At 48.6% G+C, this 16051-nt stretch overlaps 1 protein-coding gene across 2 annotated transcripts in view; it reads left to right on the top strand.

The window, feature by feature from the left end:
• The first annotated feature begins 1100 nt into the window (after nucleotides 1–1100).
• The window catches only part of ubxn7 (UBX domain protein 7), a 101098-nt gene continuing 86147 nt past the window's right edge, over nucleotides 1101–16051 (top strand). For both annotated transcript variants that reach the window (XR_013579578.1, XM_078563466.1), the window contains exons 1-2: nucleotides 1101–1263; nucleotides 8425–8572. Coding sequence is in view for 1 of the 2 variants with exons in the window: in XM_078563466.1 (XP_078419592.1) it covers nucleotides 1185–1263; nucleotides 8425–8572 (227 nt within the window). In the remaining variant the exon portion in view is untranslated. The remainder of the gene's footprint in view (nucleotides 1264–8424; nucleotides 8573–16051) is intronic.

The following is a 16051-nucleotide window of genomic DNA, read 5'->3' as shown; positions in this document are numbered from 1 at the left end:
TAGCCGATGTGCTGTAGGTTCGCCCACAGTGCTGTTAGGAAGGGAGCTTCAAGATTCTGATCCAGCAAGATTGAAGGAAGGTGACATAGCTGCAAGTCAGGGTGATGAGTGACTTGGAGGTGAACTTCCAGGTGGTGATGTTCCTATCTATCTGCTGCCCTTGTTCTTCTAGATGGTAATGGTTGTAAGTTTGGAAGGAGCTGCCAAAGGAGCCTTGGTGAGTTTCCGCAGATGGTACACACTGCTGCTGCTACTGTGCGTCAGTGGTGGAGGGAGTGAATGTTTGTGGATGTGGTGCCAATCAAGCGGGCTGCTTTGTCCTGGATGCTGTCCAGCTTCTTCAGTGTTGTGGGAACTGCACACATCCAGACAAGTGGGGAGTATTCCATCACACTCCTGACTTGTGCCTTGTAGATGGTGGACAGACTTTGGGGAGCCTAGATAATAAGTTGGGCCAGAATTCTCTGACCCCCATGGATCAATTTCTTTGTCCAACCTCTTTGTCCTTTTGTCTATGACATCTTTTGGTTATCTCCACCTATCGCTGGCCCTCTATCCAGCTCTACCTGTCCCACCACCTCCCCCCACCCCCCCCCCCGCCTTAAACCAGCTTATATTTCACCTCTTTTCTATTTTTACTTAGTTCCATTGAAGGGTCATTGGGACTCGAAACGTTAATTGTGTTCCTCTCCGCAGATGCTGCCAGACCTGCTGAGTTTTTCCAGGTATTTTTGTTTTTGTTTTCAATTTCTAAAACTTTTGTATGTGATAAATTACAAATAAATCGCCTTGAACAGCAGCTAATATAACGGGAATTCGGCATTGCTCTGAACGTTGTGCAAAAAAAATTCTTAAGTGGTAACACCATCGACCACCCCTCGCCATAAATCACGATGCTCAGTCATTGCTAATTTGCAAACAATGAAGGCGCGCTCCTTTAAATGGATAGTGGCCAATGTCTTTTGTGCCTTGAACAAATATGGCGCACGATAGGTTTAAATCAGCACATCGCTCAGAGCGCAGGCGTGGGGGTTTGTGACTCCCGAGGTGCAATGCGGCGACTGTCTGGCGGGTACCGCTCGCTACCGACCAATGGGATTGGAGCGGCTGCTATCAGGGCCCGAGCCGGGGTGAGAGGTTGTGTTTGTTGGAGGGACTGCGCCTGCGTGGGCGCTGGTGGTAAGATGGCGGCTGTTGGTGATGGAGCGGGGTCGACCGGGTCGGCGCTGCAGGGGTTAATCCGGCAGTTCACAGCCATTACAGGTAAAGAGCTGAGGGAGCGGGTCCGGGGGCCGGCACTGACCGCAAGGAGACTGACTCATCGAGGAATGGGAGCACCGGGCCAGAGAGCAGGCGGGGGGCGAGGGCACTGCCCGGGGAGGGATAGGGGCAGCCAGAGCCGCGGCTTCACACGGGCCGCAAGTGCTGATCGGATAGGAGCGGGTGGGGGGTGACGTGGGGAGGGGCCCAGCAGCCCTGACAGCTCGCCGCCCCTCCCCCTCTCTGGCTTAGTTTCCCCCCCCAGCCCTGGAGTCAGCCCCACTGCCCCCTCCCTACCTGTCCCTGGCTTAGTCCCCCAACCCCGCCCTCGCCCCATCCAACCCCCCCCCTCGCCCCATCCAACCCCCACAGCCCCCTCGCCCCATCCAACCCCCCCCCCTCGCCCCATCCAACCCCCCCCCTCGCCCCATCCAACCCCCACCCCTCGCCCTATCCAACCCCCCCCCTCGCCCCATCCAACCCCCCCCCCCGCTCCATCCAACCCCCCCCCTCGCCCCATCCAACCCCCACCCCTCGTCCCATCCAACCCCCCCCCCTCGTCCCATCCAACCCCCCCCTCGCCCCATCCAACCCCCCCCCCTCGTCCCATCCAACCCCCCCCTCGTCCCATCCAACCCCCCCCTCGCCCCATCCAACCCCCCCCCTCGCCCCATCCAAACCCCCCCTCGCCCCATCCAACCCCCCCCCTCGTCCCATCCAACCCCCCCCTCGCCCCATCCAACCCCCCCCCTCGTCCCATCCAACCCCCCCCCCTCGTCCCATCCAATCCCCCCCCTCGCCCCATCCAAACCCCCCCCCTCGCCCCATCCAAACCCCCCCTCGCCCCATCCAACCCCCACCCCCCCCTCGCCCCATCCAACCCCCACCCCCCCCTCGCCCCATCCAAACCCCCCCTCGCCCCATCCAAACCCCCCCTCGCCCCATCCAAACCCCCCCTCGCCCCATCCAACCCCCCCCCTCGCCCCATCGAAACCCCCCCTCGCCCCATCCAACCCCCCCCCGCCCTCGCCCCATCCAACCCCCCCCGCCCCATTCAAACCCCCCCTCGCCCCATCCAACCCCCCCGCCCTCGCCCCATCCAACCCCCCCCGCCCTCGCCCCATCCAACCCCCCCCGCCCTCGCCCCATCCAACCCCCCCCCGCCCTCGCCCCATCCAACCCCCCCCCCGCCCTCGCCCCATCCAACCCCCCCCCGCCCTCGCCCCATCCAACCCCCCCCTGCCCTCGCCCCATCCAAACCCCCCCTCGCCCCATCCAACCCCCCCCCCGCCCTCGCCCCATCCAACCCCCCCCCGCCCTCGCCCCATCCAAACCCCCCCTCGCCCCATCCAACCCCCCCCCGCCCTCGCCCCATCCAAACCCCCCCCTCGCCCCATCCAACCCCCCCCTGCCCTCGCCCCATCCAACCCCCCCCCTGCCCTCGCCCCATCCAAACCCCCCCCTCGCCCCATCCAACCCCCCCCGCCCTCGCCCCATCCAACCCCCCCCTGCCCTCGCCCCATCCAACCCCCCCCCCGCCCCATCCAACCCCCACCCCCCCCTCGCCCCATCCAACCCCCACCCCCCCCGCCCCATCCAACCCCCCCCTCTGCCCACACCCCATCCAAACCCCCCCCTCTGCCCCGACGCCATCCGACCCCCCCTCGGCCCCGACGCCATCCGACCCCCCCCTCGGCCCCGACGCCATCCGACCCCCCCCTCGGCCCCGACGCCATCCGACCCCCCCCTCGGCCCCGACGCCACCCGAGCTCCTCCCTCCCTGCCCGCCCACCCCCACCCGAGCTCCCCCCCCCCTCCCTGCCCGCCCACCCCCACCCGAGCTCCCCCCTCCCTGCCCGCCCACCCCCACCCGAGCTCCCCCCACCCGAGCTCCCCCTTCCCTGCCCGCCCACCCCCACCCGAGCTCCCCCCTCCCTGCCCGCCCACCCCCTCCCTGCCCGCCCGCCCAACCACACCCCCTCCCTGCCCGCCCAACCACACCCCCTCCCTGCCCGCCCACCCCCGCCCAACCACACCCCCTCACTCTGCTTCCCCCCCCCCTTCCCGGCTCGGGCTCAGTTCCCCCCTTACCCCTGTCCCAGCGGTCAATCTAATCTAATCCTCCTCCGCCGCCCCAAGCCCTGGGGTCTGTTTCCTACCCCCACCCCTGGCCCTGTAGTCAGTGTTGTTCCTCATCCAGACAAGCCCTGAAGTCAGTCCCCCTGCCAAACCCCCTCCTCCCCTCTCTCTGGCCCTGGGGTCAGTCCATATATCATACAATCAGATATAGCGCCCTTAATTTTAATTTTTTAATATTTTTTTTCCCGGATGTGACCTTAATCGCTGATGCCTTATTAATACTCTCAGCACAATCTCTGCAATTTTACCCAAATCATCAGCCTGCCCTTCAGGCCTATAAATTTACCATTATCTGAATCTGAGATCAATAAATTTCTGGATATTAAAAATATACAGAGTTGCAAGGATAGTGTGGGAAAATGGCATTGAGGTAGAGATCAGCCATGATCTCGTTGAATGGTGAAGCAAACCTGAGGGGCCGAATGGCTTACTCCTATTTCCTATGTTCCCATTCTCCTTAGTAGATTAATAACCTATCCATTGCCCTAGTCATTCAGTTCACCAGTATATTGATCCCTGCCAGTTGATGTGTAGCCTTTTCCAATGGAATAGCTTCCTCTTTCCCTGGTGCTGGTGTCAGAGCCCCATGAATCACTCATCTTCCACAGTGTCGTTTCAGCTACACGTTTAAATCTCAAATTTGTTTGCCCCCTACCCCAATTTGAATGTGGTTCAGGTAGTAACCCAGGTACTATTACCTTTTTGAGGACGTCTGCTTTTTAATTTGTATCTTAGTTCTTCAAAAACCTGCTGAACCTCATTCCTTGTTCTACCTATGTTGTTAGTTCCTGTGTGTGCTACAACAACTGAATAACTCCTGCTTCCTTCAAGTTCTCCAGACGTGAGGAGCTACCTATGATTGTGAACCCTGTCGTATAAGGGCCTGGAACATATAGACTTAACGTGGGACTGAGTTCAGTACCACCCACACAGTGATGTAAGAGAACACATGACCTGCACCGAGGGGTCAGTGTAGTGTTGGACAGAGCTGTGTGTAGAAGCAAGCATGGAGACAGCTCGTAACTTGGACCTTTACTGTACCTATGTATATAGTTTCTAGTAGTTAATAAATAGTTACTGTTGAACTACCTAAGACTACAAATACCTTAATAAGACCCATCGAACTACCCCAACACCTTACAACAAACCCAAGCCAGCTTCAAAGTTTTTCACCTTGTTGAAAATGCAAGATATGGTTCTGTTGCTCTTTCCTGGTGATCATTAAGGGGTGCCTCTTAGGATCAAAAGATGGGTGTCAGGCAGATGGACCTGTATATCCCTGACGCTGACATGTTTCTTTTGTTGAAAGTCAAAACTACTTTAAATTCTCCAAGTTCACATGTCCTGTTTGGATGTTGGAAGGAAGTGCAACCAAACGGTATTGATTTTGACATTCACTACTTCCCTTGCTCCCAGCATAAAAGGTCCCTTCCCACAGGCAAGCTCTTGCTTCCTTGTGGAGAGAAATGTATTTTATGTACAAGCTAATCTGGATGCAACATGCTCTAGGTTAACAATGGATTGACTTACTGTTCATATCTGCTCAGGGAGCAGCATGTGATTGCTATCACATTTCTGTGATCTCTTGGAATTGAGACACTGCAGCTCAGGATAAAAACCAAGTTGTGTTTATTCGTAAGCTAGGTGAAACAAAAAAGCAGGTTTGGCTAGTTTAGAACATTTGATTGTACAATGTCTGAACATCTATAATTTGTAACAGTCCTCAGTTGTCCACAGTGAGGAGTTTTATATGAGACTGAACCCTTAAGGATCTTCAGCTGAGACAAAACAAGGTCATAAAGTTCCATAATTAGTCAAAGCTGTCAATGCAGAATTCAAAGGTACAAGGATTGTCCCATAAGTTTCCCATTCAATTTTTGTAGAGAAAAATTACGTTGCTGTAATGGGAGAGAGCCCTTGTCCTGGGTAAAACAGCCAATATGCATAATGCTTCTTACCTGAAATGCATGCTAAGCAACCCATGTAGAGAGGTGAGACAGCTCCCTTTGAAGCAGTAACTACCAACTAGTCAGAGATGTGCATTTGCTTTGTGCCACTCCCCACCTAACCAAGTGAACTACTCTATCTCTCATCACGCAAAACCATTTTTAATTGCTATGATATATCGCACAGCTTAATTATGTAATTTTGCCTGTATGTTGAATTGTATTCTGTACCACTGTGTGCACCTTGTTCTTGTGTATGTTGTGATTGTTAAACATGTCAAGTTGTATCATTTGTGTTTATCTAGAGCAGCATTCACAGACAATAGGACTGTATGTTCTGGCATGCATTTGTAGCCTGATATAGAGTACATGGATACAGCAGCTATGTACTGAGATATATCTACATAATTCTGTGCAGTATTTGTGTTAGTCATGTGGATTCTAGCATTGTGTGTGTGCACTGTGTATTGAACTACAGCGCAGGCGCACAGTCTGTTTTCTCTAATGTGACATAGGAATGTTGCATGTGATATGTGCACGGAGACTGGGTTTAGGCTCATCCCTTTAGGGCAGCTTTGCTGATCATGGCTGTGGCATCTTTTGTTTGAATATGCCACAGTGTAGGGGAATCAACACAGATCAATATTATTCATGGCAGATGTGACAGGAGTAAATTGCAGTTTGTTTGCTCAAGTGAGGAATTCTGCCAGAAGACCTTGAGCTGGGGAAGTTATAAGTGAGGACTACTACGTTTTTAAGTAACAAGTACAGCGATGTCACTAGCGAAGCATAGTGAAAGCAACGACTACTGGCAAAAATGTCAGTATATTAACAGTATGATTTAAGGACATTTCATCTGCACAGCCGAGCACCAGTGCTTCACTCAGACTACCTATATGTGCTACAGGTACAACACTGTACCTGTATCCTTAATGTAGTAGCTTCCTGCTAGACCGATTAACTCCAGTGTCAATCTGCTGCCTTCTCTTGACTTCCACTGAGTATGACACCAAGAGTGGAAACAGTTGCTTTTCCAGAATTGCTGGCTTAATTTGTCTGAATTTGCCACTCCCAACAGTATAGAAAGTACCATTCACAATACTTCTCTGTTGGTAGATTTAGCATATAATACTGTTAGTGCCAAATTCAAATTACCAAATGCATCATAGGAAGAATGCTGACAGATGAAACTCCTAGTTTTGTATTGTGGGAGCTAAAGAGCTAGCTACTGGCATGAAGTCAGCACCATTGGAGGTGGTTACACTAATTTTGGGTCTAGACTTCTGAATACGGATAATTGTACTCTACGTGTAGCAAAAGCCAACAGCCTGGCAGCAGGATTCAGGAAACATTACTTACATATAGCAAGGTTTTTATTTAGTCATTAGAATAAAATTCAGTACAATTCAGCTTGATTTTGGGCACCACAAGTTAGGACAGGGCTTCCCAGGCTGTGGGACATGAGGCGAGATTTTGGGGTAGCAGCAATGGCTGCCGTGGAACTCAGATTGAATACTAACTACTAAGAGGCCCCTTTGAATCCTCACTTGTGTACCCTAATAGATCTTTGAGGCCTGATTCCTGCTGCTAAAAGAGTCTGTGAAAAGGTAAGTCAAACTAGGTTTACAAAGTGTGCAGTCAATGAGACTTGCTCAGAACTGCTGTCAGTGAGAAGGCTAGATTTCAGATAAGCAGTTATAGGGTTCTAGTGATTGCATTAAGCAGACTGAATATGACTTCCTAATTACAGCCAAGTATATAACGAAGTGTACTGTAAGCTGCCAAAAGGATATCGATAGCTTTTAATTCTGAAAGTAAACACTTCTGTGTTGTATATAAAACATATCCTTGCACTGAAGGAAGAAAAATAGTACAGGTATTAGTTGGATCAGGTGAAGGCACTGCCCTTCATAATTTTGAACATCTTCATTAAATTTCCCTTAATCTTCCCTGCCACGAACAATCCCAACTTCTCTAATCATTCGACAAAGCTGTTGTTGCCTGTCCTTGGTACCATTCTAGTAAGTCTCCCCTGCACTGTCTCCAAAGCCTTGACATTCCTCTGTAAACGAGGTAAAAGAGCAAAGGGGTCTAGGCATTTAGGTGAGCGAATTATTTAATTTGCAACATCATAGGTAAACAAAGCAATTGGAAATAAATCCAAATGCTTTGGTAACATTTGTAAGGGTATAGAATTTGAAAGTAGAGAAGTGATGTTAAACTCATTGGACCCTAGTCAGGCTGCATTTAGAGCACTGCGCACAGTTCTGGACTCCATACTATTAAAAAGGACATAGAATTGTTGGAGTAAATGCGAAAACAGTTTACAAGGATGATGCCAGAACTAAGAGATTGCAGCTTTTAGGGAAGTTTTAATAGATAGGGATCCTGTTCATTCGAAAATGAGAAGACTCAGCGACCCATTGGAGGTTTTTGAGATTATGAATGGGTTGGTCAGGGTAGATGTGGAGAGAATGTTTCCACTTGTGGAAGAACCCAAAAGCAGGGACCAACAATACAAGATAGTTACTAATAAATCCAACAGGGAAATTAGATATTTCTTCATTCAGTGATTGGAATTTAAACTCATTAACTCAAACAGTGATTGAGGAGAGTAGCTTAGACACTGAAAAGGAAACTAGACAAGTACAGGAGAGAAAAGGGAATAGAAAGATCTGCTGAATGGCTGAGATGAAATAGATAGAGTGTGAGGAGACCTGTGTTGAGCATAAACATCAGCACAGATTGATTGGCCTGTTCCTATGTTGTACATTCTTCGTAACTGTGTATAATGCAGAGGTGAGTACTGGTGCTTAAAGGTCCCCTGGTAGCAATTTGACATGAGAGACTTTTAATTCATCAAAGATGTCGTTGGTTTGTATTTTTTTTAACCATAGCATATTGGTAACAACTGCACCCTTGACATCGTGGCAACTAAAATGAAGTGGCTTACTTATGTGGCTTATAGGGTAATGGATGACCTGTATATTTCTAAACAGTGAAATAGCATATATGCCATTAAACACTTAAGTATTGTGGTAATATCTTGAGCTCTCTAATAAGTTTTTATGTGATTTAGGTGCCAGTGAAAGTGTTGGGAAGCACATATTAGAAGCATGCGGCAACAATCTGGAGATGGCTGTCACAATGTACTTGGATGGTGGTGGAATAGCAGAAGAGCCCAGTACCAGTACAGCAGGGACATCAGCAAGTAGACCGCCTCCACAGTATGTTCTAGTTTATTTAATATGATATAATCTGTTTAGTTGAATTATTGTTTTGATTTTTGGGCCTGGCTTACATGCTACTTTAATTTCCCTCCGTGGCACCCCCACACTTGGTGCATATGTAATTCAAAGGCTATAAGAAAAAATGAACTTGCATTTACATAATGCTTTGTCACATCATTGGGACAGCCCAAATCACTTCACATACAATGAAGCGTTTTTTTTAAGTATTGTCACTGCAGTGTAAGCAAATGTAGCAGACATCTTGCGTACGGAAAAGACCCACAAAAGAGGACAACCTCTGGTTGAACTGTTTTTGGTGGTATTGGATGAGAAAGGATTGTTGCCTGGGATATTGGAATCCCAGGGCTCTCGATACTGTCATTGGAACTTTTTATGTCCACCTGAACAGGCAGATAGGGGCCTCCGTTTTGGGATTTGCTTGAAAGACTACGCCACCAATATTGAAGTGCGGCATTTAGACTGTCTTCATTAACATCTAACTTCTGAAATATTCACTTACACATTTTAGTGTGTGCCACTTAAATGTGTTTTAATTTTAGCTGCTCAACACAAGTTGTTTAAGGCAATAATAGGTAATAAATTGGCTGCTAAAGATGTTTGATTATCTGTCCGCTGGCAGTTTTATTTCCAGTGGCAGTTGTGCTCTTGTGTATGTTAAGATGATATATATTTGCGCTGAGCTGAGAGGCCAGAAAAGTGTGGTGTTTAGCCACTGAGAATTCACACTTGAAATGCTGTTGGACAGGAATTTTTCCCCAACTTTAGTACTTGAATTAGAGGAGTTTGCTGTTACAAGCCTTTGGTGCTTGTGGAAGTTCAGGCCAACACTTTATCATCATTTCTTTGTTTGGCAGAAAGACTATGGCAGTGCACTGAACCCTCACAATGTAGACAACCATGGCTTCTCACTGTATTCTAGAGCAGTCCATTAAACTTGGTCAGAAAATTGAAGTGGAGCTTCTGTGGGCTTGAGAAATAAGTGGTCATACTCTGCAGCTTCCAAAAGGATGAGTTATTTCTGGATAATACTCTTCACATTGTGGTTATCCAAGAGGCAATGCTGGACAGCTTGGGAACAGATAAAGTAAAAAGAGAGAAATGATGACCATTTAACAGGGATAACAAACTGAGGCACTGCTATATGAAATCCCTGAGTTACTGGAACTGTCGAACAAATATGTAGTGTCTCATATGACAGATGTAGGTGTGGAGCTATACTATGGTCTGAATTTTGCGAACAAAAGTTGGGATTGCTGCTGTCCCACACATGCCTAAAATCCAGAGTGATGATGTGTGGTTGCAAATCTGATATCAACACAACGGTTTCCCAGAATACGGAAGTCAGGCAGGTGCCAAAATTGGCAGCCCGTCTGCCATTTTTAATAAACTCATGAAAGGGCAATTGAGCTTGTTAACAAGACCAATTGACCTGAATGATACGTTGCCTATGCCATAATGCGGACAGTGCACGGGAAATGCGTTCAGTGGGAGTTATGTTTTTCATTGGGAAGTGCTGCAAAGGCGGGTATAAAGGCTACAAGCTTCACTGTGGCTGACTTTACCAGGACAGGTCAGGGAGACTTGGTATTGTGGTTACATTTATTTTTCCCTCAATTTAGAACTCCATTAGGCCATTTCCTGAAGGATAGGGAACAGCCAGGAAGTGGTGCACCAAAATTGTGCACTGCAGCATTTGTGAATATCGCTGTACTTATTGGGAATGGTCCATTCTGTGGGAGGCTCCTCCTCCAGTGAGGGGGAGAGATGGAGGAGGGCAGCTATCCAAGGAGAGGTGCACCCTGTGGTCCAGCCAGCTGGCTTACCTGATGCTGAGCAAGGGTCTGTAGAGGAGAGACAACAGCAGCTGCCAGGCAGACGGAGGAGAAGGCAGTATCCAGCCAATAGTATCTACCGGCCAGGGCTCACATATTGCAAATGACAGAGTGCCACTGGCTCCCAAGACTCGGACTGTCAGGGGAAACGGTCACAGCAATCTGTGACATGCTAGCTGCCAACACTGTATGGAATTGTGTAGGTGGGCACCCGATGCCTGTGGCCTTGAAGGTCATGGTGGCCCTGAATTCTTTTGTCACAGGCTTCCAGGTGTCAACAGGAGACCTGTGTGGGATCTCTGTTGGCCACACACCACTGCATTAAGTTGGTGACAGTTACCCTGTTCAGGCATTCTCATGAATTTATTTCATTTACTGATGACATCGCCAGTCAAGCTGAAAGAGACAGAGCCTTTGACAGTATCCCTGGTCTTCCAAAGGTGCAGGGCATAATAGACTATACGCATGTGGCCATTAAAGTGCCCTCTGGACAAACAGGGGCATTTGTAAACAGGAAAGAATATCGGAAGCTATCCAACTTCTTAAATCTTCAGAGAGTGGTCTTGCCCTGTTGCAGCAGTAGAGGCTACAAGGGAAAGGAATGACTGGTAAGTAGTGGGTAGGGTCGGGTAAGTATTTACTACTTTTATTGCTTATGCTTTAAGGTCTTTTTGTGGTTTATAGTTTGTATATTCTGTAGTAACAAAGATCAGGAAAGAAGGGCCCTAGAGTAATTGATTTAAAAGGTTTAATTTAAAGGGATAAGTCATGGCAGGAGAGCTCAAAGTCGTGGTGTGCTCCATGTGGGAAGCCGGGAACATTTCCAGTGCCCCGGACCAGCATGTGTGCAGCTGCAGCTCCTGGAAGCTCGGGTTTCAGAGCTGGAACGGCGGCTGGGGACACTGTGGAGCATCCACGAGTCTGAGAGCGTTGTGGATAGCACGTTTAAAGAGGTGGTCACACTGCAGCTGAAGGAATTGAGGAAGGAAGGGAATGGGTGACCACCAGGCCGTCCAAGAGAAACAGGCAGGTAGTTCAGGTTCCGCAGTGGGGTCCCGCTCACAAATCAGCATTCCATTTTGGAGGCTGATTTGGGCTCTGGTTCCTCCAGGGAGTGCAGACAGAGCCAAGCTTCTGGCACCACAAGCAGCCTGCCTGTACAGGAGGGGAGGAAGAGCGATCGTAATAGGGGATTCTATAGTCAGGGGAACGGATAGGCGCTACTGTGGCCGTCAACGTGACTCCAGGATGGTGTATTGCCTCCCTGGTGCCCGGGTCCGGGATGTCACTGACCGGCTGCACGGCATCCTGAAGGGGGAGGGTGATAAGGCAGAGGTCATGGTACAAGTTAGTACCAATGACATAGGTAGAAAGAGGGATGAGGTCTTGCATCAAGAATTCAGGGAGTTAGGCAATAGACTAAAATGCAGGACTTCTCGGGTTGTAATCTCTGGATTACTCCCAGTGTCACGTGCTAGCGAGCTCAGAATTAGGAGAATAGCGCAGGTGAATACGTGGCTTAAGAGTTGGTGTAGGAGGGAGGGTTTTCGATTCCTGGATCACTGGGACCGTTTCTGGGAAAGGTGGGACCTGTACAAGTGGGGCGGTCTACATCTGAACCAGAGTGAGACTAACATCCTGTGGGCGGGTTTGCTAGTGCTGTTGGGAGGAGTTTAAACTAATTCGGAAGGGGGAGGGGTCACAATGTTAGCAGAATAGGGACACATCATAATACAGTAAAACAATCAAGGCAGAGGGTGTATAGCTGCATTAAGATTCAAGGGAGTAAGGCAAGGCTGGATGGCCTCTAATGCCAGGAGTATTACAGGTAAAACGGATGAGTTAAGGGTGAGGATCGACACGTGGAATTGTGATATAGTAGCCATCACTGAGACGTGGTTGAAGGAAGGGCAGGATTGGCAACTCAACAGTCCGGAATATAGAATCTTCAGGCGAGACAGGGGAGGGGGTAAAAGAGGAGGAGGCATTGTATTATTAGTTAAGGAGTCAATTACTGCAGTAAGGAGAGATGATATCTTGGAGAGGGCATCAAATGAAGCTTTGTGGGTAGAGCTTAGGAATAAAAAAGGGGCAGCCACATTGTTAGGAGTTTATTATAGACCCCCAGATAGTCAAAGGAAATTGAAGAGCAAATATGTGCATAATTTGCAGAGGTGTGTAAAAACGATAACAATAGGGTAATTATATTAGGTGATTTCAACTTTCCCAACATTAATTGGGATAGGCATAGTGTTAAGGTCTTGGATGGAGTGGATTTCTTGAAATGTGTCAATTTAGGTCAATATGTAGAGGGTCCAACAAGGGACGGCGCAGTCCTGGGTCTAATTCTGGGGAATGAAGCCGGACAGGTGGCTGTGGGGGAGCATTTTAGTGATAGCGACCACAACATGGTACAATTTAAGCTTGTTATGGACAAAGAAATAGACAAGTTGCAAAAAAATGTTTTGGATGGGGGGGGAGAGTGGATTTTAGTGAAATAAGGCAGGATCTGGCCAAGGTAGGCTTGGAACAGCTACTTGTGGGGAAATCTAGAGAAGCTCAATGGGAGGCGCTCAAAAAGGAAATGGGGAGGGTACAGGTTTAACATGTTCCCTCTAGGGTGATAGGAAGGAGTAACAAGCCCAGAGAACTATGAATGACCAGAGAGATTCAGGATATGATGAGAAGGAAAAGATAGGCTTTTAGCAGGTACAAGGGCAGCAAATTAGCGGAGGTATTAATGGAGTACAGAAATTGCAAGGTGGAACTTAAGAAAGCAATGAGGAGAGCAAAGAAAGCTCTGGCTGGTAAAAGTAGGGAAAATCCCAGGATATTCTATAAGTATATCAATGGGAAGAGGATAACCAGGGAAAGAGTAGGGCCCATTAGGGACCAAGGGGGCAATCTATGGGTGGAGCCAAATGACATTGGTAGAGTGTTGAATGAATACTTCACATCCATCTTCACCCAAGAGAATGAGGATGAAGGCATGGAACTCGGGGAGAGAGACTGCGAGGTTCTTGAGCAAATTGATATAGGGAATGACAAGGTGTTGGCAGGCTTAAGTGGACAAATCTGCAGGTCCGAGTGATTTGTCCCAGACTGCTGAGGGAGGCAAGGGAAGAGATCGTCGGGGCTCTGACCCGAATTTTTAATTCCTCTCTGGCCACAGGCGAGGTGCCAGAGGACTGGAGAACAGCTAATGTGGTTCCGCTATTTAAGAAGGGTTGTAGAGAGAAGCCAGGGAACTACAGGCCAGTGAGTCTCACGTCAGTGGTAGGGAAACAATTGGAGAAAATTCTGGAGGAGAGAATATATCTCCATTTGGAGAGGCAAGGTTTGATCAGGGATAGTCAGCATGGCTTTGTCAGAGGGAGGTCATGCCTAACAAATTTGATTGAATTTTTTGAGGAGGTGACCAGGTATGTAGATGAGGGTAGTGCAATTGATATAGTTTATATGGATTTCAGCAAAGCCTTTGACAAGGTCCCACATGGGAGACTTATAAAGAAGGCAAATGCACACGGGATACAGGGTAATTTGATCAGGTGGATTCAAAATAGGCTTCGTTGTAGGAGACAGAGGGTGCTGACAGAAGGATGCTTTAGTGACTGGAAGCCAGTGTCCAGTGGCGTACCACAGGGATCTGTGCTGGGTCCCCTATTATTTGTCATTAATGTAAACGACATAGATGACTATGTGGGGGGTAGGATTAGTAAGTTTGTGGATGACACAAAGATTGGCCAGGTAGTTAATAGTGAGGTTGAGTGTCTTGGGCTACAGGAAGATATAGACGGGATGGTCAAATGGGCAGATAAGTGGCAGATGGAATTTAACCCTGAAAAGTGTGAGGTGATTCACTTTGGAAGGAGTAATTTGACAAGGAAGTATTCAATGAACGGCATGACACTAGGAAGTTCCAAGGAACAAAGGGACCTTGGCATGTGTGTCCATAGATCTCTGAAGGCAGAGGGGCATGTTAGTGGGGGGTGAAAAAGGCATATGGGACACTTGCCTTTATCAATCGAGGCATAGATTACAAAAGTAGGGAGATCATGTTGGAGTTGTATAGAACCTTAGTGAGGCCACAGCTGGAGTATTGTGTGCAATTCTGGTTACCACATTATAGGAAGGATGTGATTGCACTGGAGGGGGTGCAGAGGAGATTCACCAGGATGTTGGCTGGGATAAAACATTTTAAGTTATGAAGGGAGGTTAGATAGACTTGGTTTTTTTCGTTGGAGCAGAGAAGACTGAGGGGTGACCTGATCGAGGTGTACAAGATTATGAGGGGCATGGACAGGGTGAATAGGGAGCAGCTGTTCCCCTTAGTTGAATGGTCAGTCACGTGGGGACACAAGTTCAAGGTGAGGGGCAGGAGGTTTAGGGGGATGTGAGGAAACACTTTTTTACCCAGAGGATGGTGACAGCTTGGAATGCGCTGCCTGGGAGAGTGGTGGAGGCAGGTTGCCTCACATTCTTTAAAAAGTACCTGGATGAGCACTTGGCACGTTATAACATTCAAGGCTATGGGCCAAGTGCTGTTAAATGGAATTAGGTAGGTAGGTCAGGTGTTTCTCACGTGTTGGTGCAGACTCAATGGGCTGAAGGACCTCTTCTGCACCCTGTGATTCTGTGATCATTCCCTTAGTGTGCAGCCACCAAAGGCAGCACAACATGAAGGTCTGTGCATGCTATCTGGGAAACAGCCGCGATGCCTACATGCTGAGGCACTCTGAACTGCCAGGATGTTCAACGGGCCACAACCTTTGGATGGTTGGCCTCTAGGGGACAGAGGATGCCCTCTAAGAGATGGCTGATAACACTGGTATGGAACCCATAGATGGACACTCAAAGGAGGTACAATGAAAGTCACTCGTCCACTAGAGCCATCATTGAGCCGACCATTGGTCTGTTCAAAATTTGATTCCGGTGTCTTGCCACATCAGGTGGCGCTTGGCAACATGCACCTGGTAGAATGCCACCTATGGTCGTGGTATGCTGTGTGTTGCATAACCTGACCTGCAGAGAGGGGAAGCCCTGGCAGAGGACAATTTGATGGAGACAGCCCTGATGATGGTGACTGATGAAAAGGAGGGTGAGCCATGCCAGCCAGATGTGTATGCTGGTCCGTGTGAGGGTATGGCTGCCAGGGAGATGAGATTCACTTGCAATGAGAAGATTCCATAAGCAATGTGTCTGCAATACAACAACACCTTGGTCCTTGCCAGCTTCACGTGTTATCTCCCTCTGGTGAATACTGGGGCCTGGTCTGGTAAGGGCAATGTAGAGTCAACAAATAATGCTGCGCAGAGGGACCCACGTGAAGACAAACTACCATAACACCATCTAATCTATCCAAATCAAAACCATCGATTCTCGCAGATAATATTGATAACACAATAACATCATTTTCAAAGACCACTCATTTAATAACGTAATTAATATCATGAATCAAAAAACGCATATGAAAATCATCAGTGTGAACTCACATGTGTCTAATGTGATTTCTTGATTCATTTCCAGGTGATAGACCATAACCATAAGCCTTAAGACATAGGAGCAGAAATTAGGCCATTCGGCCCACCGAGTCTGCTCCGCCATTCAATCACGGCTGATAAGT

Source organism: Cetorhinus maximus, chromosome 19 (genome assembly GCF_964194155.1).
Source record: "Cetorhinus maximus chromosome 19, sCetMax3.hap1.1, whole genome shotgun sequence".
Lineage (NCBI taxonomy): Eukaryota > Metazoa > Chordata > Chondrichthyes > Lamniformes > Cetorhinidae > Cetorhinus > Cetorhinus maximus.
This window is presented reverse-complemented; position numbering and strand designations above follow the sequence as displayed.